Source organism: Rhagoletis pomonella, unplaced genomic scaffold (assembly GCF_013731165.1).
Source record: "Rhagoletis pomonella isolate Grant_MI unplaced genomic scaffold, Rhpom_1.0 Rhpom_scaffold_00009, whole genome shotgun sequence".
In the NCBI taxonomy this organism is placed as follows: Eukaryota; Metazoa; Arthropoda; class Insecta; order Diptera; family Tephritidae; genus Rhagoletis; species Rhagoletis pomonella.
This window is the reverse complement of record NW_023458563.1, coordinates 32,313,129-32,338,557: the sequence shown is the minus strand read 5'-3', so window position 1 is coordinate 32,338,557 and position 25,429 is coordinate 32,313,129. Positions and strand designations below refer to the sequence as shown.

General features: G+C 39.5%; 1 protein-coding gene across 10 annotated transcripts in view; it reads right to left on the bottom strand.

Annotated features, from left to right (window-relative positions):
- Nucleotides 1-25,429, bottom strand: part of LOC118745727 (zinc finger protein 2) — a 611,899-nt gene that overhangs the window by 314,666 nt on the left and 271,804 nt on the right. For 9 of the 10 annotated variants that reach the window (XR_004993690.1, XM_036479353.1, XM_036479355.1 and 6 more), the window contains exon 2: nt 8,274-8,887. Coding sequence is in view for 9 of the 10 variants with exons in the window: in XM_036479353.1 (XP_036335246.1) it covers nt 8,274-8,687 (414 nt within the window). In the remaining variant the exon portion in view is untranslated. The remainder of the gene's footprint in view (nt 1-8,273; nt 8,888-25,429) is intronic. The other variant, XM_036479348.1, reaches the window with a different exon arrangement.

Genomic DNA, 25,429 nt, shown 5'->3' with positions numbered 1-25,429 from the left:
CAAGCAACTGGCGCATTTAACATGGCGATGTCCTAGGAAGTGTCAACTGCCCTCCGATGCATCCCTTTTTCGATAGTTCCGAACGAGTATGAAATCGACAGACGAAAGAAAAAAGTATCATTATTTTTCAATCTTTTTGGTTCTTCCGTGTGTGTGATTTTAAGTTATTTTGTAAGAAACGTGTTTTCAATTTGAAATTAAATTTGCGTAAATGATTATTTCCATTCAATATCAAAAAATTGTTACGAATTGTTACTAGTACTTGCAAGTTTTTACTGGAAATGCATTCAATAACCCAAAATATTTGCAAGAGAGAGCGAATTCGAGAGCATAACAACCCGAGAGAGCTGCAAATTCTTGCAAGTAAAAATTTTACTAGCAGGAATTTGAAGGGGTCAAAAAGTAAGGTTATGTTTCCAATTTAAATGTAAACAAACTGTTTAAGAGGATGATTTCATGAAACATAATTAGTGAAATGAAAATATGGATGGCAAATTTAAATCTATCGTATATTTTTTTATTTTGATGACGATGGGAACTATTCCCAATTAAAAAGAAAATTGCGCGCCAAAACTTAATCTTCAGAGTGTCAAAATGGCTTAACAGGTCTATTCTGCACGTTACCGAAGATTTTGTAACCGGAAAACCGGAAAATTGTATTACCAAAAAATGTTACCAGTTCTTGTCACCGCGATTCTTGGTTCGTTGGTAATGCTGTTAAAATATTCAGCAATTCAGCTATGAAGAATTGTGCAGATTCTGGCATTGCATATTTCACGGGGCAATACTTTGTTACCAGCTTATGAGATGGTAACAAAATTTACCGGTTACAAGAGTACAGAGAATGCGAAACGAGTTTAAAAATTGGCAGGAACTTACCGGTTACAAACTTTTTATTACCAGCGCAGAATATACCTGTAAGTTGCAAGTTTTTACTACCCTCCAGTACTGCTGGTGTCAATTCCTACTTTTGAACCGCTACTGCACCGACTCGTATGTAAGTAGCAGTAGTAGTAGTCTCTTAACCCGTGGTAGTGCACATGGTAGTGCAGGGTCGAACCAGTCGGAATAGCGAAAAATTACGACAGAGGGTGCCCATAAATCAAGAAAGTGACTACTTTAGTAACTCCCGGTAGTGCAGAGAGGGCTGATGGTGACTACCGCCTAGGACATCGCCTTGTAAAAGTAATCGCTGAAATTCACTGTAAGTAGTCTGTCGGTAATTGACGGAGTTTACCAGGTAGCTACCGATTCATCAGTCCTGCAATGGAATTCTGACAATCGCTTCGCTAATTTTTCATCGCCAAAATTCTCTTAATAAAATCTGGGGGGCCTAAATGTATATAGCAGATAAAAGTAATAGCTGCAATCTGTAATCAACCAAATCTGGCAGTATGAGGGGCATGCAACTAGATGTTGCGTGTTGTTAGGCGCGTCCGCTATTCGTTTGGAGATTTTTGGCGATCAAATTTAGCGATAGCGAAAGTTGGAATCCGGCTGCTGTAGTCGCTGCCCCGTACTGCAGGGTAGTTTTGCGTTCAATAACTTTTTCTGAAATTTTTTTTTTGCTCTCAATTTTACTTTCTATTTTCCTTTCACGCTCTCGCTGCAAGTACTTACTGGAAAAGTTATTGAATGGACCTATTGTAAGAAATGTACGTTTACATACTTTTGGCTGTATCTGAGTTTGCAGAGGTGTTCGCTGTTATTGCTTTGATTCCAGACGCTCCCAATGTGTTAAAATGTTAACACAAATTTTGGTTTTCTATTGCCAAGCTATGAAAAAGCATCTTCGAAGTGCAGAATAGAAGTGTATTTGATCGAAGAAGCCGCCAAACACATATAATTGTAAAGCAAACAAGTCCCCGCTGCATCCCTTTTTCTATAGTTCCGAACTAGTTCTAAATTCGACAAATAAGATCTAGTCCGTTCTGCATCCCTTTTTCTTTGGTTCCGAACCAGTTCTAAATTCGTCGCTTTAGATATAGATTTCTATTGAAAAAACTGAAAGTTTTTTAAAAGTACCACCTTTCACAGATTTTGAACTGGTGAGGATCGAGTTACTATCGGACTAGTTCGTTTTTGGCAATAAAAACCTAATACGGACCTAGAAATTTGTTTCACTAGTCCGCGGTTTCTCTGCAGGGTCTCGACAAAATACACTAACACATGCCCAAAATGTGATAGTGTTAGTGTGCCCAGCCCCTGCAAAAATCGTTTAACCATATAGTCTATTTGTGATATATTGGAGTACTTAAAAAAGTGTTCGTCTGTCATGCTCTAGCGGACTAACTCGTGTCTCTACACCAGCGACCGATCGGAGTACATTAACTCCGATTTCTTTTTTAAATTTAAAATCTACTCCCCAGTCCGAATCTAGTAGTGTGGAAAGGTGTATCTTTAGCAATTTGGCAGAGTATGTTATATTATTATATTATTTAGAGATTAGGCTGATTTGCAAGCACTACGTGCCAATAAAATTAAAACACAATGGGCCGTATACATAAATCTTAAGCAAATACTTTTTCTTAAATTTTCAGACCTTTTACTCAATTTGTTCAAATAAATTTAAGCGAAAGGTATGAAAATTTAAGATAAAGCAATTGCTTAGTTTTTAAATATGTATATAGCCCAATGTGTGATGAATTGAAAAACTACCTGTAGTATATACTTTTATACATATACATATATGAATGTAAATAATGCGTAAGTATAGAAAAAAATGTGATGAACTGAAAAAGTACCATAAGATGTAAACACGTTTCCTTATACTACTAAATAAATAAAAATGTTAATCATGCTCCGAAAATTCCGTTTTTACTCCGATTTTTCGAGTCTTTTACTCCGGAATCGAGTTTCAGTAGTAAGAACGCTTCTCTTCACCAGCTTATTGTTACCCGATCACTGCTCGTGTTTAACGAAAGAAGGCTTATAATCAATGCCCTCTATCTGCAATTTTCACAAAAACAACTTTGTGGTGTTAGAACCCATCTGGGACTTACCTGTCATCACTGATGTTAATTCTGACTTTGCAAATTAAAGTAAATTCTTCTGTAAAACGTTATACAAGGTCAACATTAACATCACCGATGAGAGTTAAGTCTTAGGTGGATCTTTATATCAGAATCTCATTTGTGTGAAAAATGCCGATAGAGGGTATTGAATATAAGCCCTCGATATTCTTGTGTATATGTGTGTATACATATGTACATATATGTATATGCTCGCTGGAATTACTAAGATAAAAGTTTTCATTACAAAAAAAACGTGGCAACCCTCATGGAAAATATTTCTGGATTTAAATTCTCAAAAATATCTTTCATTTGATATCCATATTGAATTGTTCTAGGTAAAAAATAGGTGGCAACCCTATTGAAAAATATTTCTGAAATGTTTTTTTTTAATAATTTTTATTTAATAATCTTGGGTATCATTTTATTTGTAACAAATTGAAAATGCAAAATGCAAACCGTTATCTGAATACAAAATCTCATCAAAATCGTTACAGCCGTTTCCGAGAAACCTTTGGATATACATATACATATGTAAAAGAATTGCTCGTTTGAAGTAATAAGAATAAGGGCCAAAAGTTCCGGCAAAATCCGCATAAAAAGGAATTCTGGATCCGCCGCTGAGCGTATCCATGACACTGTGAATGATCAGATGCCTTTAGTTGTTTTGTGGCCTTCGCTTCGTATGGATGGATATGTACTAGGTATATCCAATTCAAAACATCCCAGTTTTCGAGGTTACAGCAAACCAAGAATCTCGACTTTCCTTTATACTATGTATAGATGTACATACTTATATTCAAATTAGCGAGGGAGAGAAGAGGAAAGAAATAGGCGAAGAAACTAAACAAAAAATTGAAGTAGGCGTATTTTATTTGAATTTTGTGTTTCAAATATTTTTGAATGAACGCTTAAGAACAATTATAGTGGGTTTATGCACATGCATACACATGTAGATACTAAAGTACTTGTACATATGTACGTGAACCTAATGAAATAAAAACATCAAAGTAGGCACAGCTGATTTTTAAATTCTGTCTCTCACTGAAATCCCAACAAATGTAGCCTATGTATATACATGTTTACATATGCAAACAAAAAAAGGATCAGCTCCTTACGCTTTTTTGAATACAGCACCTAACAAAAAAAAAAAAAAAATGTTTAAGAAAGAGCGCCTTCACGTATTATATGTTAGGTTTAATTTTTAAATAGGTGGCAGCCCCATTAAAAAAATAAAAACTTATCCGGAGACCATATTCTTTCACTTGATACCTCAATTTTTAGTCCATGAACTATGAAAATTTTATTATTTTTAGACAACACTACTCAAAAAATATTATATTATTGAACATCTGGAGGCCAAGCCTTTTCACTTCACATCTCACTTTTGTATTATGGTATGAATACTTCGAATGAAATAGTAATTTTCAAATAGGTCGCAACCCTGCTCAAAAAGTAATACATTATTGAACATCAAAGAGCCGAGCCATTTTATTTGACACCTCACATCTCATAATCCAACGAACAGTGCAGGTCTTATAATTTTTTTAGACAGCTGGCCACCCTATAGGAACTCAAAGTACTAAAGATAATATTCCTATCAATACAGATTACACTTAAAAAATTTCGCCTAAATCCGTTTAGCGGCGTGGTCAACATATCTCAACTTTCCTTTATACTATGTATAGAAGATAGTAAGTTTAAATATTTGCCAACCCTACTTAAAATATAATAAAGTTTTTGTACACACGAAGGCCATGCACTTTCATTTGGTATCTCACTTTGTAATCCAACGAACGGCGAAAATTTTTTAACTTTTTAGTAGGTGGCAACCCTACTTAGAAAAATAATACATTATTGCGCATATAGAGGCTAAGTCTTTTCGTTTGGCAGTGACGGCACAGAACTGATGCCTACGCTTAGTATGATTAAATATAGTAATTTTATTAACAGGTGGCAACCCTATTCAAATAAAAAATATTGGTGCTTTTCTAGAGACCAATCCCTTTCATTTAACACCTCATTTTTATATCGTGTATATAAATTTAAAAATCACCGCAATTTACAATTTTAAGAGTTTTGATAGTATTTAATTTCTTGAAGTTTCCCCTTTTTAATAACTTGAGTGGAATTCCAAAATTTTCTAAACTTTCAAAACTTTGTGAATTTGAGAAATTTTAGTAAATCCCAATAATTCTATAATGATGAATACCATATTTATAGAAATTTTTTATTTTTCAAAAATTTTGAGAATTGTAGGAATTCTAACAAATTTTTTCTAAGTAAAAGTGTCGAATATACAAAATTGATCAAACGAAATTAAGTCTTCGAATGTTGAAAACATTTTCATATTTCGTCGTTTTTGAAAATTTAAAAAATTTTCGTAATTCTTGAAGATTCAAAAAATTTTTGGACGTTGATGTTTTCAAAATTTTCAAAAAATGCAAAATTCTCAAACTTTGTTATATTAATACAAAATTTTGGAAATGTTCAGAAAAGTGGAACAATTTTGGAAATTTTCAAAAATCTTAATATCTATTAGAATTCTATGAATTTTCTATTTTTTACACACGAGTACATGAACATAAGAATTTTTTGACAATTCGTGATGTTTCACATTTTAACATTTTAGGCTGGATTTTAGGATAAATAAAATTCTAAAAATTTTGGAAAATATAAAAATCTCAATAATTTTGTACATTTCAAAACATTCTCATTTTACCAAAATTTCTAGAATCTCCCGGATTTCGATAGTATTTGAAATTTTGGAAATTATCCTAAAAATAAGAAATTTCAAGAAGTTTAATAATATTATAAAATTCAAAATTTTGGAATTTTCGTTGCTTTCTGAACCTCTGAAAATATTCAAACTTGCTGTGACTTTCAACTGTGTAAAATAATACAAATTCGAAAATGTAACAAAAAAACTAAAAATTGAAAATTAAGTACATAATTTCAAAATTTTTAAAATTCAGTGAATTCGAAAAACTGATAACATAATTTTTTGAGCTTAGCACACAGCTATTATTTCAAACTCAAGTGAAATTTGACACACTTTTTCCACGATTTAAAATTTTCAAAAGTATCCATTCATCAGGTTTGTTCCCCAAGCTTCTCGAAGTCACTTCGAGTTACATATACGCGCTCCGCAAGTAAGTTTTCGAGTTTCTTTGATATACGCTCAGAGTTTGAACTTTGCTCGAGTTTTTCTACAAGTAGCTTATGGGACAAAGCTGTTATATATTCTTGTAATGATATTTCACGATATTCAGTTGAATATTATGAAAATACATGTTACACAGTCTTGGGGGGGAAATTTTCCCAATTTCCCCTACCTGGGTGCGCCACTGAGTTGTATATGGTACAGACATTATGAAAAATTAAAAGCTATACTGTTATATTTTAGCTACAAATTGAAAACGTTAAATGAACTTAAGAGTAGATACAATAAACGCTATTCTAAATTTTTACACAATAAATAGTTTTTCAATCTACTGTAGATAATTGAGTTTGATTCCGACAAGTCAAGGACTAAAAATTTCGAGGAACAGTTATACTCAGTCAAAGCCCTAATAATGGGGGCATTGGCATTGTAAACCGTTTTATTTAAACCAATACGAAAAGTATCAAAGCGACGAAGGTTTCTACTCGGCACGGTGAAATCTATCAGCCCAAGAAGGGACGAGAGGTCGATTTTACCCGAGACGATGTCGAGAAGAAATGTCATAGACAGTATTGAACGTCTATTATTTAAATCGATTTTACCCGAGACGATGTTGAGAAGAAATAACATAGACAGTAGTGATCGTCCATTATTTAATGTTAATAAACTAATCAATTGGCAACGAGAGTCGTAAGATGGAATCGGTTCAGAAAAATGTAAGGAGTGCAGAGCAAAGCGTAGGAATATTTGTTGCACTCTCTCCAAACGATTGATATGAATAGCATGATACGGTCTCCAGATAAAAGCAGCGTATTCCAGTTTAGACCGTACAAAGCAGTGAACAAAGTGTTAAGTATGTACGGGTCAGAAAATTGCGAAGAATGACGTCTAACAAAAGGGTTATGGTCTGACTATGGCAATTTAACGTAACTTATAGGCTATCACTTAAAAATTCCCTTAAATGGATGTTGGTTATAATTGAACAACCGAAACTTAACGTCAAACACGTCGAAGTCTGTTTAATTTTGATTCTCTAAGTTCTAAGTCCCAAGCATCTTCTTCGATTTACTCGAAAATTATGTCGATTCAGTTAAAACATATCAAAAGAGATATTACAGTTCAAAGGGTTGTATGCGTTAGAGCTGGGATACTATCGATTTTGAAAACTATCGATGTCGGTTTTAGCGAAACTTCTCTCTTTCCATCTATTTTTTTACATTAATTACATTACATTAATTTTTTTTCATCCAAGAAAATTCCAAATACAGTCGGCAAACAAAAATTTTTAGTTATTGGAATTTTTAGCAACTATAAGCTTACACTGAGTTATAGTAAAATTTAATAAGCTATAAAACCGCTTAAACAAAATTTTTATAGAAATTCAAATTAAAAAGCTTGAAATTTTAATGATTTTGTAGTTTTTTATGTTTTGTACAACTTTTATAAAAAATTAGTAGACACTTAACAAACAAAAAAAAAATAGTCAAAACTGCTAAAAATGGTGTGGTGCTATTGTTTTGACCAGTACTTATTCGTTTTCTTATAATATAGTAAAATTTTAATAATTTCCTTTGTCCGGATTTTGATATGCGCCTCCGTATTTGATCTCAGTTGAACTTTTATAAGTATGAGTTGTCAATTTAAACGAATATTTTTTGTTTTGTTTGTTTTGTAGTATTAGAAATGTATTATTATAGACAATTTCACTTCTTTGCACTTCAAAAGGGACAAACATATGTATATATGATTCAGACGCATAAATTAATAAGTTTATTTTATTATTATAGAAAGTTAATTTGATGCACTCAATTTTAAACAAATTTATATAATCTCTTTAATTTACAAAGTAATCTATACATGTTATAAATTTATTATTTAATTTTCAAGCAATTTAGCATTTCAAGTCAATACCTCTCACGACGATATTACTATCAATACTATCGATATTTTCAACTACCGTTTCGAAAACTATCGAGTGGCGGTACTATGGATAGTATCCCAGCTCTAGTATGCGTCCTTTTGTGTTTAGTTGCGAAAAAAAAACATTAATATGCTACAAATATTCACAATGGATATTATTAAGCACATGGACAAATTACCTCAGTATCTGATGAGCAGGATCGTGGATTTTTGTGTTTGCGCCGATGTTTCCGATCTATAAATGTCGAAGGCTTGGTCAGCTGATGATGTTGTGGGCAAAAAATATGAGTAGCTGCTTCTTCTTTTTCTGCGGGCAATATTTGTTTTGGTTCCAATGATACCGACGAGGAAACTAATTCTGTTGGCTGCAACGATTTCGATGAAGGTTTTTTGCAAGATGTTATTGTGATAGTAACTGATTCTTTTGCTGTGCCCCCAATTTTTATTTTCTCCGAAGTTGAAGTCTTAGCTTTCGATGAAGTGGCCGTGGTTGCTGTAGTTTTCGTCTTAGCTTTTGTTATCTGTGCGTTTGCTAATATTTTCGTTGTTGTGCTTGACTTGTTTTCTATCGGTCGCTGGGAAAAGTGTGACATATTACGGGCACACTAGTAATAGGTGGAAGGGAACTCAGCGTGTATCGCTGCTTAACTTTGTAATTGCAGAAAACTATATTAGTTACACAGTCGTCGGCATATCTAACATGATTCCATTTGAATGCGCATGATAAATTTACGCTCAATGCTTTGTGCCTTTGCATTAATTGGCCAATGCGAGATAGTTTTGCGCAGCCTTCCTGAAAAGAAAAATGCATTTACAACTCAGCTACAAAAGACATACTAAGTTTGAGATTCACTAAGATATTCTTAGAACATTACTAAATAAATTTCTTTATTTTTATTTATTTATTTATTTATTCGGTCAACAGGTTATCCTTACAGATTATTTCTAATTTAAAACATAACTTAAATTTTGATAAAGTGACTGTAAAATCTACTTGATGCGCATAATTATTACTTAGACGTATTTTTCTAGCAATTTGCTCTTCTTCTTCTTCTTATTTGGCGCTGTAACCGCCTAAACGATTTTGGCCGAGTTCAGCAAAGCACGCCAGTCGTTTCTCTTCAGTGCCAATTGACGCCAATTGGAAACGCCAAGCGAAGACAAGTCCTTCTCCACCGGATCTTTCCATCGCAGTGGGGCCTCCCTCTTCCTCTGCTAGCACCAGCGGGTTCCGTGTTGAATACTTTCAGAGCTGGAGCGTCGGTGTCCATTCGAACGACATGGCCAAGCCAGCGGAGCCGCTGTATTTTAATTCGCTGCATTATGTCCATGCCGTTGTAAAGCTCATACAGCTCATCGTTCCATCGTCTGCGGTACTCGCCATCGCCAACGCGTAAAGGCCCGTAAATCTTCCGCAAAATCTTTCTCTCGAACACTCCAAGAGCCGCCTCATCGGATGTTGTCATTGTCCATGCTTCGGCGCCATATACCAGCACGGGCATGATGAGTGACTTATAGAGCGTGGTTTTCGTACGTCGAGAGAGGACTTTACTCCTGAATTACCTACTCAATCCAAAGTTGCACTTGTTGGCAAGAGGGATTCTGCGTTGGATTTCAATGCTGACATTGTTATCGGTGTTAATGCTGGTTCCCAAGTAAACGAAATTCTCTACTTTCTCGAAATTGTAAATGTCAACAGGAACGTGGGTGTCAAGGCGCGAATGTGCTGACTGTTTGTTTGATGACGGGAGATACTTCGTCTTGTCCTCATTTACCACCAGACCCATTCGCTTTGCTTTCTTATCCAACTTGGAAAAGGCAGAACAGACTTTGCGGTTGTTGATACCGATGATATCGATGTCATCGGCATAAGCCAGCAATTGCACGCTCTTGTAGTAAATTGTTCCTCAGCGGTTCAGTTCTGCAGCACGCATTATCTTCTCCAACATCAGATTAAAGAAGTCACATGAAAGGGAGTCGCCCTGTCTGAAACCCCTTTTGGTGGCGAACGGCTCGGACAGATCTTTCCCAATTCTGACGGAGCTGATGGTATTGCTCAACGTCATTTTACACAACCGTATGAGTTTTGAGGGGATGCCAAATCCAGACATAGTGGCGTATAGGCAACTCCTTTTAGTACTGTCAAAAGCGGCTTTAAAGTCGACAAATAGGTGGTGAGTGTCGATCCTTTTCTCGCTGGTCTTTTCCAAGATTTGGCGTAGCGCTATGGTGGATTTGCCAGGTCTAAAGCCACACTGATAAGGCCCAACCAGTTCATTGACGGTGAGCTTCAGCCTTACACACAATACGCTCGATAAGACCTCGTAACCTATGCTTAGATGGCTTACTGGTTTCAAGTAAATCTTATGCCGCTAAATCTTAAGAAATGTAAAGTAATGTGCTTCTCGCGAAGAGCTGTTCATTCCGCTTCTTATACAATAGGTAACCATAACCTGGAACAGGTATACAATTTTTTGGACCTTGGTATCACAATGGATCCTAAGCTTAATTTTAATCTTCATATTAATGTGATAGTCAACAGGGCTAAAGGTGTACTTGCATTTGTGAAACGATGGTCAAAAGAGTTTTGTGACCCTTATATCACTAAAACCCTGTTTACAACATTAGTTGGGCCAATTCTGGAATACGGTTCGGTGGTGTGGAATCCAAGGTATCAAATTTACTCAGACAAGATAGAATCAATTCAAAAACAATTCCTACTTTTTGCTTTAAGAAATTTCCGTTGGGATTCTCACCTTATACGAGCCGATTAAAACTTATTAATCTTCCTACACTTTCCAGCCGCAGGCAAATGCTTGGTACAATTTTTATAGTTCAATTACTAGCAGGCTCAATTTCAAGTCCGCTTCTTCTGGGCGAAGTTAGCCTTAATGTTCCCTCCCGGGTATCAAGACACTTTTGTACCTTATTTCTGAAAGCTTGTAAAACTAATTTTGAATTGCACGACCCACTCCGTTGTTTATGCCAGGATTTCAACTCTCATTCCAGCACGTTTGATATATCAGATCCGCTTTTCAGCATTAAGAAATCGATACTGTCTCAATAAATGAATCATTAAAATAAAGACCTAAAATCGGCTGATGAATTTAGTTCTGTAGCTGAACAGTTTTAGATCTCGACACTTAACAAACTCCCGCCGTTCGTGACTTGGCGCAAAAATTTAAAATAATGGTCCCGTACGTCATGCGGACTGCGCCCCGTGCGAATGGGCGATAGAGGAGGGAAACCCCGTTGGGATTATTATTATTATTATAACTTGTTATTATTTATTAGTTCGTTCGTTAATTCGAATATAGGCCCAAAAATGGAAATAACTTAGCTAATATTCCCCGTCATAACACTGAATCAAAAAACTAATTATTAAATCTCCTTTAAGAATTTATTGCCAAAATGTGAGAGGCTTAAATACTAAATTAACGAACTTATACCTTAAAGGTCTTGAATGTAATCATTTCTTATGAATTGGGCAGAGCACACTTAACTTCCAGTCGCCGTTGTTCTTGAATAGCTCAGCTGGCAGGCTGTCAGCTCCAGCAGCTTTGTTGTTTTTCAGCCGCGTTATTGCTATACGTACCTCGTCATAATCAGGCGGTGGAACGTCGACTCCGTCATCATCGACTGCGGGCTCGGGTTCTTCTTCTCCACAACTTTCCGTGCTGCTACCATTCAGTAGGGCGGATAAGTGCTCCCTCCATAATTTAAGTACGATCTGGACATCAGTTACTAGGTCGCCATTATTGTTCTTACAGGAGTACGCCCCGGTCTTTAAACCTTCCGTAAGTCGCCTGACTCTCTGGTAAAATTTTCGGGAATTCTTCCTGTCGGCCAGCATTTCAAGCTCTTCGCACTCACATATTTCGGCCTCTCTCGTCTTATTGCGGCAAATAGGTCTCGCTTCCCTCTTCATATCCCTATAGCGGTCCCACATAGCGCGCGTTGCGCCCAATCGCAGCGTGGCCATGTAGGCGGCATCTTTTTTCTCTGCAGCTTCCTGACACTCTTCATCGTACCAGTTGTTCTTTCGGGCTCGCTGAAATCCGACTACTTCTTCGGCGGCGGTACTTAATGAGCGGGAAATGTGGTTCCACCGCTCGCATATGTCGATTTGTTGAAAGTGCTCTCTGAGAGCAGGTGTGAGAGTTGAGTAGCGAAAGCACTGGCTGGTCTGTTGTGATTGCAGCAATTGGCTCGTTATAGCCATAATTAGTTCTATGAGACGTTTTGACAAGTAAGCGATTAGCCTTAATTCACGCGACTAAATATTAAAATTCAAAAGACTGTATAATTCAACACAGTCAATTTTATGATTCATTAAGTTGTAAACTAATACTAGTGCGTAGTAAGTTCTCCGGTCTTGTAAAGATTGTAAGCCAAGGAGTTTGCGTATTCCAATATAGGGCGGCAAACCGCTAGGCTAATTTAGTTTGAGTAAAGCCATCTTAGTACAAGTCCTTTGGGCTCTTTAAATTTTATTAATATCCGACGAATAGTAGGGGTTCTACACCAGACAACAATAGTGAAGGTGGCTCCTAACTAATGAGTAGAACAAGGACTTTGATGTGCAGGGATCCTTGAATTCCAGAAACAACATAGTCGACATGTTTATTAAAAGTAAACTTCGTATAAAAAATCACTCGAAGATCCTTAATTTCAACAGTGCGACTCAAAATAACAAAATTTATGGAGTAGTCATATATAATATGATTGGAAGTTTTGGTGTATGAAACCACATATCTTTGTGTTAAGGGACAAATGATTAGCGGAACACCACTGCTGAAACATAACAAGAGCAGATTGCAGATTAAGGCAATCAGTTAAATGTCGTATCGGCAGATAAACTTTGACATCATCTGCGAATATTAAGCATTTAGAAAATTTGAAGTGTTGCGGTAATGCATTCATGAACAATATAAACAGCAGTGGTCCACAGTGAGTTCCATGTGGTATTCCGGACCATGCATTGATGGCACTTTCAGATTTTGTGGCACCTATTTTAATCAAGAGCTTCCGCCCAACTAAAAAATTTTCGAAAAATTTCAAAAGTGTGCCTCTAATCCCGTATACGAGTACATAGAGCTTGCGTAAAAGAATGAGATGGTTGACTTTGTCAAACGCCTTATAGAAGTCAGTGTATATGACATCCAGTTGATATTTTTGCTCAAGGGTCTTAACAATTTGATTCGCCATAATTAAACGATTAGTTCATGCGGGTCTACCAGAAATAAACCCGTTTTGAAATCGGCTAAAGTGATCTTTAGCATGTTTAAAAAGTTTAATATTTAAAATATTACCAACGATTTTAGCGAGTGTGCTTTGTTTAACATTTGGCCTATAGTTGATAATGTTGTTTCGATCACCTGACTTAAATATTGGTGTAATTGTGCAAAGTTTCCAGCAATCTAGGAAAATACCATGTTTAGGGCAACCACTAAATAACGAGAAATTATCTTTAAACATACTGGAGCCAAGCCTTCCAGGTCAGGACTAGTGCTGGATTTCAGATTGGAGATTGCCAGAGAGACGTCTTTAGAGGAAATTTTAAAGCTAGTTATTGAATTAAATTTCACTGCAGGATAGAATAAAGCAGAGCGTGTGTCGGATATCTCATTGAATTTCTCATAAACTTCTTGAAAGAACTTCGCGAATAAATTACAAGTTTCCAAAGTATTTTCAGATATCTCTCCCTCATATTCAAGTCAGGATGGGAATCCATTGGTTTTACGTTTGTTATTTATATAAACCCAAAATTTCTTCGGATTACTCTTGAGATTAGATTTCACAGTGGAAATGTATCGATTAAATAAAAAAATATGCAAATAATCATACTCTTTCTTCAGTTTAATTAAATATAAATTCTCAACCTCGCTCTTGGATTCCTTAAATTTTTAATATGCTTTATTTTTAAGATTTTTAAATGGCATAACCTCGAGTTGAACCACGGAGGCTTATTGCGCACAATTGACTTTTTTAAGGGAATAAAGTTCGAAATACAGTAATATAAATTAATACTAAAACTATGTACAGTATGTATGTAACATAATTGAGCAAATAAAACTGCATTTATGGATCTTCAAAAATTTTTCCAATATGCTATGACACAAAAAAACATAGATTTCGATATATTGGAAGAGCTGTTATTATGATTATTAATAACAGATTGGCGCTTACACGTATGTTAGTGTTTGGCCGAGCTTCTTCTCCGATTTGTGGCCTTGATGTTGTCACACGAAGGGGAGGGACCTACAGTTTTACGCTGACTCCGAACGGCGATTGTATTTTTATTAGAAGCTGTTTTTCATGGCAGAAAAACACATGGATGTTTACCTGCCGAGGGGCGACATTTCTATGTTTTTCGTGATGTTGCTTTGACTGCTAACCACTAAATTACATTATGGTATATACAAATCTTGTGTAACGGTGTTTGTGGTCGAACTTCGAAACGGATCGACCGATCTTTATGAATCTTTTTGTGCATATATGGTAGGTATGAGAATCGGATGTAAAGTATATTTCATACCGCTAGGTGCAGGGGACGTTTCACCTCCCATATAAACCGAATTTTTCACACGACATATCTCTGAAAGTGTTCATGGTAAAGTACTCAAACATAATATGGAGATATACGACAAAAATTGCATACTCATGGAGAAAAATAGTGGTTTTTGGAAAAGGGAGCGAGGCATCTTCTATACAAACCGAGTTTTTCATACTGCATATCTCCGGAAGTGTTCATGGTAGAGTACTCGAACATGGTATGGAGATATACGAAAACAAACGCATACTCATGGAGAAAAATTGCGGTTATTGGAAAATGGGGAGTGGCACCTCCCATACAAACCGAATTTTTCATACTGCATATCTCTGGAATTGTTCGTGCTAGAGTACTGAAACTTGGTATGGAGATATATGAAATCAACCACTTGGTAAGGAAGAAAAATGATGGCCATTGGAAAAAGGAGCGTGGCACCTCCCATACAAACCGAATTTTTCATACTGCATACTTCTGGTACTGGAATTTAACGATTAGGGTGTCTCTATCCTAAAAAAATGTTCTCTATTTTTTTCTTTTAAAATTTTTAGTATTTTTGTGTGAAAAATCTAACATATAAACGTATAGTGTCACGGTGTTTGCGGTCGAACACTTCCGAAACGGCTAGACCGATTTGAATGATTTTTTTTTGTCTACATATATTCGGTAGGTATGATAATAGGTTGTAAAGTATGTTTCATACCGTTAAGTGAAGGGGGCATGGCACATACAAACCAAATTTTTCACACTGCATATCTCTGCAAGTGTTCATGGTAGAGTACTGGAACTTGATATGTACGAGACACATAAAATCAATCGCACAGTCATGAAGAACAATTGGGGCTATTGGAAAGAGGGGCGTGGCACCTTCCATAGAAACAGGATTTTTCATACTGCGTATCTCTGGAAGTGTTCATGGTAGAGTACTGGAACTTGGTATGTACAAGATATATAAAATCAATCGCATGTCAAGAAGAAAAATTGGGGCTATTGGAAAAAGGCGCGTGCACCTCTTATACAAACCGGATTTTTCATCCTGCATATCTCCGGAAGTGTTCATGGTTGAGTACTCGAACATGGTATGGAGATATATAAAATCAATCCCATACTCTTAGTGAAAATTGGGGCTATTTTAAAAGGGGAGTAGCGCCTTTCAAACGCACTGAAGCTATTACGTATCTTTGTATGCATATACACTTTTGCTAGGTCATTAAGATGGCAATGGAAATATGCGTTCTGACAACCAGCAAACCGTAATATTAGCAGATAAATGCGTCACTGACAATCATGAACGTGAACTGTTGGTGAAAATGTTGGACCAAAATGTTTCAATACAAAAAATTAATTTTGGGACGAAGTTCCCAGGGTCTCCTAGTTATGGTATAACATTTGAATTTCCAATTAGTAAGTTCATGTCGCCGTACCTACGTTCCAAGCTAATTTTCTCAATTGCGTTACATTGGTAATCGGGTCCAGTTGGTGGATGCAAGAGAAACTTTTTGAGTTTTAAACCATCTGGATGTTGCATTCCAAATACAAATAGAACGTTACACTGAGAAAATTGATTACCTAATGTGTTTCTCTCAACACAAGATTTGGTAACTATTACCAATAAGGTAACTATTACTTAATCATGTGTGACAAAAATTTATTTAGTTGACGCAAATAGGCAATAAGGAAAATTTGCTTTACCTCACTTTTAAATGGGAAATAATACTAAAATCTGAGTTTTGCTTTATTTCCATTCTTTCCCATCTGTAGATGAAATTAGTTGACAAAATTTAAATAAATTTAATTCTGTTGGGAAGTACTTCGTGCCAGATGTGGGGATTTCGCCCCATTTCGGGAATTCCTGAAACCAATTGGGAATAGATTTTCTCGTTTGTGGATGTGGGGATTTGATGTGGATTTTTATTAGGTTTAAAATTTTCATATTGAAATTAAAAAACATATATTTTACTGGCTGCTCTTGAAATTTTTTTTTTGCACATACTTTTTGCGCGGCTTTTCTTTCGCTGTCATAGCATTATTCGGCGCAATTGTCTGCTTTGACTGGCTTTCACTTAACAAACCATTTTCTCTCATTCCATTACACCAAATTATAAGGGGACTAGTGATTAACAGTCTCTGAATGAACTACATATATTTCTGATATCTATGCGCCAACACCGTCGCCTATTCCTTCAGTGTAAAAAGAAATTTACAAATGGCAAGCGCGCAAAAAAAAGCATATTAGTGGGAATAGGAACCTTGGAACGAAGGTATGTTATTAAATAGTCTCCAAAAACAATAAAAAACAAGAAACCGCAACACATACACACATAAATAACCAAATTATCTTATAGTATATATTAGGGATGCCGAAATATCAGGAAAATTGGGATCCCGGGTTTCGGGATACTTTTTAGGTAATTTTTAGGTAATAGGGATTCAAATTGAGTCATAAATTTTATGAATATGAGTAAAAATTCAATATCTGAAAGCATTTAAACATACCATAAAATAAAACTATTTAAAATTTACGATAAACTGATTGTTAAACTCATATATCGCTAGCTTAGAGTGAAAAGTTGCTAACTCCACTTTTAATGAAAAATCATATTTTGATATAGGAGGCTAAATAAATTAAAATTGCACCGTTTCGAAAAGGGTAAAGGTCCTTGTTTTATGTTTTCTCGTTTATATTCAATGAAAGGAAAATTTTCTAATGCCAAAAAAAGCTCCGAAAATTCGATAAGGCCAAAAAAGTTCGAAATCTTTTAACAAATATCGAATCCCTCCGATTCGTATGGAGTTTTCTTTGCTTTAAACAGGCAAAATGTTGTATTCCAAGTTTTGCGAAATACTTGAAGAAAATGGCTATACGAAGTTTTTTCCTCTCCTGTACAATTTTTAAATTGGGACTTAGCAACTTTGCACTCTACGCTAGAGATATCTATTAAATCAGACAAATTTTAAAGTAAAACATTTTTTTAATTGTATTTAAAAAACCATGTGATTGAATGAAATAATAATGTAAATACCAGGTACTTTTGAAAAAAACATAAAACATAAATATACAAAAACAATTTCTCTAAACATGTTTATTCTTCTCTATAGAGAAATGGCGAATGGAGAATTTTTTGCCATTTTTTTCGCAATTTACTAGAAATTTTGAGGGTGTACGAGTCAAACGGATCTCAGAATCGGATTCAGCGGGTCGAAATATATGTTGGTAGTTTGGTCTGGTTAAAAACACAAACCCCTTTTTTGCCGGTGTTGTTATTATTGCACTTAAAATGTTTTCGTAAGAGCAGCAAAGCATTCAAAGCGGAGTCTTCTAAGCTTGACCTGCAGTTTTTACATACAAAACCTACTGATGAAAAACATATTTCGGCATCAACACTTTTAGGCTGAACTGTCAAAAGGTAGACATAATCCATTTGAAGATAATGACCCCTATCTCCTCCATTACAAAATATTTGAACTTCTTTTACCAGCACGTCGATCAAATTATAAGTTTTTCGATTAGAGGAAGTTTTGAGTAGATTGATCTAAAAAATTATCTAACTTTTCCTTAAAACTCTCTGTTACATTAGCGACGCTATGAGTAAATTCATTGAAATCTTCTTCACATAAGGCTCCGACGCAGTCAAAGCGGCATTTTACAAAAATCATACTTCAAAAGTCATAAACAAATTCTTACTATCAATTCGATATTTCAAAATTTTCGGGATCCCGGGATTAATGCAAACAACGTCCGGTACGTGAAAAACACCGGGCACCGATTGGCATCCCTAGTATATATATGACATCAAGCTACGTGGCTGTCTCCGGGTCGAAAAACGAGAAACCAAATCGATCATGTTGTGATAGACGGAAGGCACGCTTCCAGTGTTTTAGACGTACGCACACTCCGAGGTCCAAAATTCGAATCGGACAGCTATCTTGTTACAGCCAAGATACGCATCCGCCTCTGTGCAGCAAAAAATGTGCGACCCAATATGCAAGGAAAGCTTATCGTCGAAAAGCTGCAATCACAACAGACAGCCAGTGCTTTCGCTACTCGACTCTCACACCTGCTCTCAGAGAGCACTCTTCAACAAACCGACATATGCGAGCCATGGTTGCCACAATTGGAAACTTTCTACCAAAATTGGTAACTTTTAAACGGTTTGGTAACTTGGTAACTTTTATTTCATTTTGGTAACTTTTGCAACTAAACATCTATTTGCATTACTAGAAAGAAATGAATTATGTTTTGAATGAGCGTAATTATAAAAACCCTTCGAGTTTCAGTGGCGGCACTGCTGATACTTTTACAAAATTACTTTGATTAAATTAGAGTCATTTCATATTCGATTACTGGAAATATTTAAAATACAGTGGCAGCACCAAGGGCTGCACTTTTAAAACAACTTTCAAATTTTTGCGATAAATTTTGAATTCTACCCTCTCACATTTTAATACCGGCCATCTGGCAACTCTCGGTAAGGTCCATAAATCGTTTTGATTATTCCGGCAAAAAAAAAATGTCGCGTGCTTTTTACCAGACCCATCTACTGACATGCATTTCGACACCTACCGACATATATTTCGACGTACAGTAAATTATGAAGAACCGAAAAAATAGCAAAAAAATTTGCAATTTTCGCAATTTACTCGAAATTTCGTACCAGTCAAATGAACGGTTAAAAGCACCCGCCACTTTTTTGTGTGCCGGTGCTATTATTCCGTGAGTGGCAGGTCCAAGTATCGGCACATTCCGAACGAAAAATTACACTGAAAATGGCACGACGCCGAAACCGGTTTGTCTCCAAACCAAATTTCACAAGGGATGATGGAAAATCGTTCCACATTACATCATACTCCTACACTGTCGGAAACACCAACAACAAAAATGAGAATAACGGCACATGCAGTAATTAATTGATAGAAAAATATTTTCTAATAAAAATAATTATTATAATTGTCAATAGCATTTTCAATCTTGATACTTTATCTGTAAGTACATATATATTTGTTATGAAATGAAATTTATTATTCAGTAAATTTTTTTCTCAGTGAAGAAGTGAAGATTTTGGTAGAGAAGATTTGGTAACTTTTGGTAACTTTTCTTAAGGGATTTTGGTAGAAAAAAATGTTGGCGAGTGGCAACCATGATGCGAGCAGTGGAACCACATTTCCCGCTCATTAAGTACCGCCGCCGAAGAAGTAGTCGGATTTCAGCGAGCCCGAAAGAACAACTGGTACGATGAGGAGTGTCAGGAAGCTGCAGAGAAAAGAGATGCCGCCTACAGGGCTACGCTGCGATCGGGCACAACGCGCACTATGTGGGACCGCTATAGGGATCTGAAGAGGGAAGCGAGACGTGTTTGCCGCAACAAGAAGAGAAAGGCCGAAATACGTGAGTGCGAAGAGCTTGAAATGCTGGCCGACAGGAAGAATGCCCCAAAATTTTACCAGAGAGTTAGGCGACTTACGGAAGGTTTCAAGACCGGGACATACTCCTGTAAGAACAATAATGGCGACCTAGTAACTGATGTCCAGAGCGTACTTAAATTATGGAGGGAACACTCTTCCGCCCTACTAAGTGGTAGCAGCACGGAAAGTTGTGGAGAAGAAGAACCCGAGCCCGCAGTCGATGATGACGGAGTCGACGTTCCACCGCCTGATTATGACGAGGTACGTATAGCAATAACGCGGCTGAAAAACAACAAAGCTGCTGGAGCTGACAGCCTGCCAGCTGAGCTATTCAAATACGGCGGCGAGGAGTTGATAAGGTGCATGCATCAACTCTTGTGCAGAATATGGTCAGATGAACGCATGTCCGACGACTGGAATTTAAGTGTGCTCTGCCCAATTCACAGGAAAGGTGACCCCGCCATTCGCCCCAACTAACGCGGGATCAGCATTCTAAGCATATGAACTGATTGGGCCTTATCAATGTGGCTTTAGACCTGGCAAATCCACCATAAACCAGGTATTCACAATACGCCAAATCTTGGAAAAGACCCGCGAGAAAATGATCGACGCTCACCACCTATTTGTCGACTTTAAAGCCGCCTTTGACAGCACTGAAATGAGTTGCCTATACGCCGCTATGTCTGAATTTGGCACCCCTCAAAACTCATACGGCTGTGTAAAATGACGTTGAGTAATACCACCAGCTCTGTCAGAATTGGGAAAGATCTCTCCGAGCCGTTCGCCACAAAACGGGGTTTCAGACAGGGCGACCCCCTTTCATGTGACTTCTTTAGTCTGTTGCTGGAGAAGATAATAAGAGCTGCAGAACTGAACCGCTCAGGAACAATTTACTACAAGAGCGTGCAAATGCTGGCTTATGCCGATGACATCGACATCATCGGTAACAAAAACCACGAAGTCTGTTCTGCCTTTTCCAAGTTGGATAGGGAAGCAAAGCGAATGGGTCTGGTGGTAAACGAGGACAAGACAAGAATAAATAAATAAATAAATAAATAAAAAATCTCCTGTCATCAACAGTCAGTGAGCACATTCGCGCCTTGGCACCCACGTCACTGTTGACAGTTACAATTTCGAGAAAGTAGAGAATTTCGTTTACTTGGGAACCAGCATTAACACCGGTAATAATGTCAGCATTGAAATCCAACGCAGAATCACTCTTGCCAACAAGTGCTACTTTGGACTGAGTAGGAAATTCAGGAGTAAAGTCCTCTCTCGACGTACGAAAACTACGCTCTATAAGTCACTCATCATGCCCGTGCTAGTATATGGCGCAGTAGCATGGACAATGACAACATCCGATGAGGCGGCTCTTGGAGTGTTTGAGAGAAAGATTTTGGGGAAGATTTACGGGCCTTTAAAGCGCAGTTAGTCAGCGACGTAGCGTAAACGTAGCTTGACGTACGTAGCAGCATATTAAATTTACTGTTGAAAGAGAGAGAGAGAAGCAACGGCAACGTCTGTTGTTGTTGTTGTAGCAGCAGTGCTCAACCCCCCAGATTTGTCATGTGTCGTCGTCTTCATCCTCCGACTCTGTGAGCCTGAGGCCGAGAAAGCGGGCTGCGTCGATAGGCGCGGTCCAGAGCGCTTCTGGTGTCAGGGTCGTAGGGTTGGAGGTGCACGTGAAGAGGTGCTGGGTGTCGTGGGGACCTTGCCCACATGCAGGGCATGTGTTTGCCACTTGTGTGTTCAGCCGAGAGAGGTAGCTGTTGAGTCGGTGACACCACCCAGAACGGAGTTATGCTAGGGTACACCTGGTCTCTCTCGGCAGCTCTATTTCTTCTGAATCTATGGGCGGCGGTCGACCGCCCAAGACGATGTTGTCATTGCGCGTACTGAGGCTCGTTCTGACCGCATCGCTGTGTAGGCTGTTGAGCGCCGCTCTGTATGTTGCTGCGTCGAATGGATGGTCTACGTACGGCTCAATGTCCGCTTTCCAGTCGTGCAGGTGTCGTCTCACGTGTCGTGGGGGCGGTTCGTTACGAAGCAAGGCATTGTTGGGGTGATTCCCTCGGTGACAGCCTACGAGGTATTGCTTCGACAGCATGGTGTTGTGCTCTTTCACCGCCAGCATCTGGCTTTCTTCATGGAGGTGATGCTCGGACGACATGAGATGACAACCTGTAGCCGTACGTAGAGCAGCATTCTGGCAGGTTTGGAGGTTCCTCCATTGGGTGTCGCTTGTCCCCGCCATCCACACTGGTGCCGCGTAGTTAGCCACTGACCGGCCGATTGCCTTGTAGGTCGCGAGCAGGGTTTCTTTATTGGCTCCCCAGGTGCTGCCGGCTAGCGATTTGAGGACGTTGTTCCTGGCTCGGAGTTTGTTGCATGTGGCTGTGGCGTGCGCGGAGAAGGAGAAGAGGTTATCGAACGTCACTCCTAGGATTTTAGGGTGGTTAGTCGTCGGTATTTTGGCGCCATCGACGAAGACGTCCAGTTCTAGCCCCACCTCCTTGGTCCAGGTTGTAAAAAGTGTGGCGCTGGATTTTGCGGCGGAGATTTGGAGGCTCCTTGCAGTGAAGAAGTTGGAAAGATCGGTGAGATAGTCGGTTATTTGTTCGCAAAGTCTGTCTATTTTGGGGCCAGTTGCCATTATTGTGCAGTCATCGGCGTAGCTTACCAAGTTTACTCCTGCTGGCGGCGGAGGGAGTTTGGCCATGTAAAGATTAAACAGTGTCGGGGAGAGTACGCCGCCTTGGGGGACCCCCTGTTTAATTCTACGCGGCTTAGACTTGCCGTTTCGGAATTCGACCGATGACTGACGACCACACAGATAGCTGGTTATCCACCGTTTCGTCCGAGCTGGAAGCGACGAGTCCAGGATGTCTTGGCAGAGGGTCGCGTGGTTCACCGTGTCGAAAGCCTTCGACAGGTCCACAGCGACTAGGACCGTCCTATCACAGGGTCGACGTTGGTTCAGACCCTCGCTAATCTGTGTGGTAATGGTGTTTAATGCTGTTGTCGTGCTGTGCATTTTCCGGAATCCATGTTGGTGTTCGGCTAGCTTCAGATGCTTCGTCAGGTTGGGGAGGAGTAGTGCTTCCATGGTTTTTGCCACTGGGGATAGGAGGGAGATGGGTCTGTACGAGTCTCCTGCGTCCGCCTTCTTCCCTGGCTTAAGGAGGGGAATGATCCTACCCATTTTCCACATCTCGGGGATGATCAGGGTGGACAGTGACAAGTTGAAAGCGGCGGTCATATACTCGACTCCCGCAGGTCCTAGCTTTTTCAGCATCTGCATGGAAATTCCGTCTGGGCCTAACGCCTTCGATGACTTGGCGTGGTTGACAGCTGCCTGCGTCTCTTCGGTGGTGAAGCACTGTGGTGTGTCTCGGGGGCGGAGTTTGTGTGCTTTACGTAGCACGCTGCGGCGGGTTTTGTCTCTCTCTGGGTGTGCAATGAGTTGCCGGCTAAAGAAGCGCGCGCACAACCGCGGATCCGACGTGGTGATGGTGCCGAAGGTGAGAGCGACATTGTCCCTACGCTTCGTCGGATTGGAGAGGGACTTGACTGTGGACCACAGTTTGCTGGCTCCGCTTGAGAGGTTGCAGGTTTTTAAATGCTCATTCCATTTGTTCCGCTTGTGTTCGTTGACCAGGTTTCTAATGTCCCTATTAAGATCTCTTATACGGGGATCTCCTGGATTAGCCTGGCGGATTCGATCACGCTCGTCTGCGAGTCCCGCCGCTTCAGTGGGGAATCCTGGGCGGATTTTGACGATCCGGCCGGCTGGTATGAAGCGAGCGGCTGCTGCGTTGATGATCCTGCGGATATTGCGCTCTGCTTCGCGCGCGCATGATGGTAGAGGAAGAGCATTGAATTTGCGATCTGTGAATTCCGTGAAACCGTCCCAGTTCGCCTTCCGTGTGTTCATGAATGTTGGGTTCTCGGATGTCATAAAATCTCTTGGCTGGTCTATGGCGACTACTATGGGCAGGTGGTCTAATGCGAGCGTGAGCACTGGTTGCCATCCAATGCAGTTTATCAGACCCCCGCTTGCTATAGTTATATCTGGCGAGCTACAGCAGTCACCCGCGACCCTGGTGGGGGCATCATCATTCACAGTGCAGAACGTGGAGTCGTCAATTTGCTCAGCGAGCATTGTACCCCGCTGGTCATTGCCCAGATTGGAGTGCCAGAGTTCGTGGTGCGCATTGAAGTCGCCTAGCACTACCCGGTTCACACCCTCTAATAGCGCACTTATGTTAGGGTGGTATCCAGCTGAGCAACTGGTGGCGGGTGGTATGTATACATTGACGATCTCCAGCTCCGTATCCCCCGACTTGATGGCCAAGCCTTGACATTCAATGAATGTATCGTTGGAGTCAGTTCGGGGGGTAATGAGCCGGTATTGAACCGCGTTATGCAATATGAAGGCAATGCCGCATCCGGCGCCACGGGGGCGGTCTCTTCGGAGTACGTTGAACTCGTCCTGGCTCTGAAGGCTCGAGCCGGAGTGGAGTTTGGTCTCCTGGATCGCCGCGACTGAGATTTTATGCCTTCTCATGAAACCGACTATCTCAGCGATCTTACTTTGTAGTCCGTTGAAATTGAACTGCAACAGCTTGATGGATTGTGGCCTTATGATGGTTACGCGTGGGGTGAGCGAGTACTGGCGCGCTGCCTGTGCTGGTGGTTGTGCCTGAGGTGCCTGTAGGGCCTGACGTGCTGGTCCCCGACCGGGTGGGTTAGCCGCAGGTGTCGCGACCGGTGGTGGGGTTGGTGTTTGCGTCAGCGTGTGTGTTGTTGGTGGCGTTGGCACGGGGTGTTGTGGTGCGGCTGGGCAACAGGCTGCAATGAAGCCAGTACTCCATTCACGGTGGTGCGTTAGGCCTGAGCATCGCTTTAGGTGGCACCAATTGTTGCATGCGTTGCACCTAACCGATGTTGTGTTGCGCCTTATCAGGTTGGTGCAAACGCTGCAGAACCATCTGTCCTGGGTGGATGTCCTGTGTTGTGTGCTTGTGGTTGGTCCACTGGTTGATGGTTGGGCGGATGTTGGCTGTGTGGAGTTACAGGTTTGTTGGTTGTTGCAGCACGATGCAACAAAATTGTTACTCCACTCCCTGTGGTGCCGAAGCCCTGAGCATGCCTTTAGATGGCACCAGGCGTTGCAGCGGTTGCAGCGGACAGAGGTTGAGGAGTGGTGTATGTTGCGGTGGCAAACACTACAGATCCAGGGCCCGGGATTTTGTTCTATGCCGGCGCGGACCAGTAGTATACGGAGCAGACTTGCCGGTGGGTCATGCTCCCATGGCAAAAAATTTGGGGGGTTGGCAACGTCTGTGCCATGCGGTGGTGAGTTTTTGTCAACACGCGCAT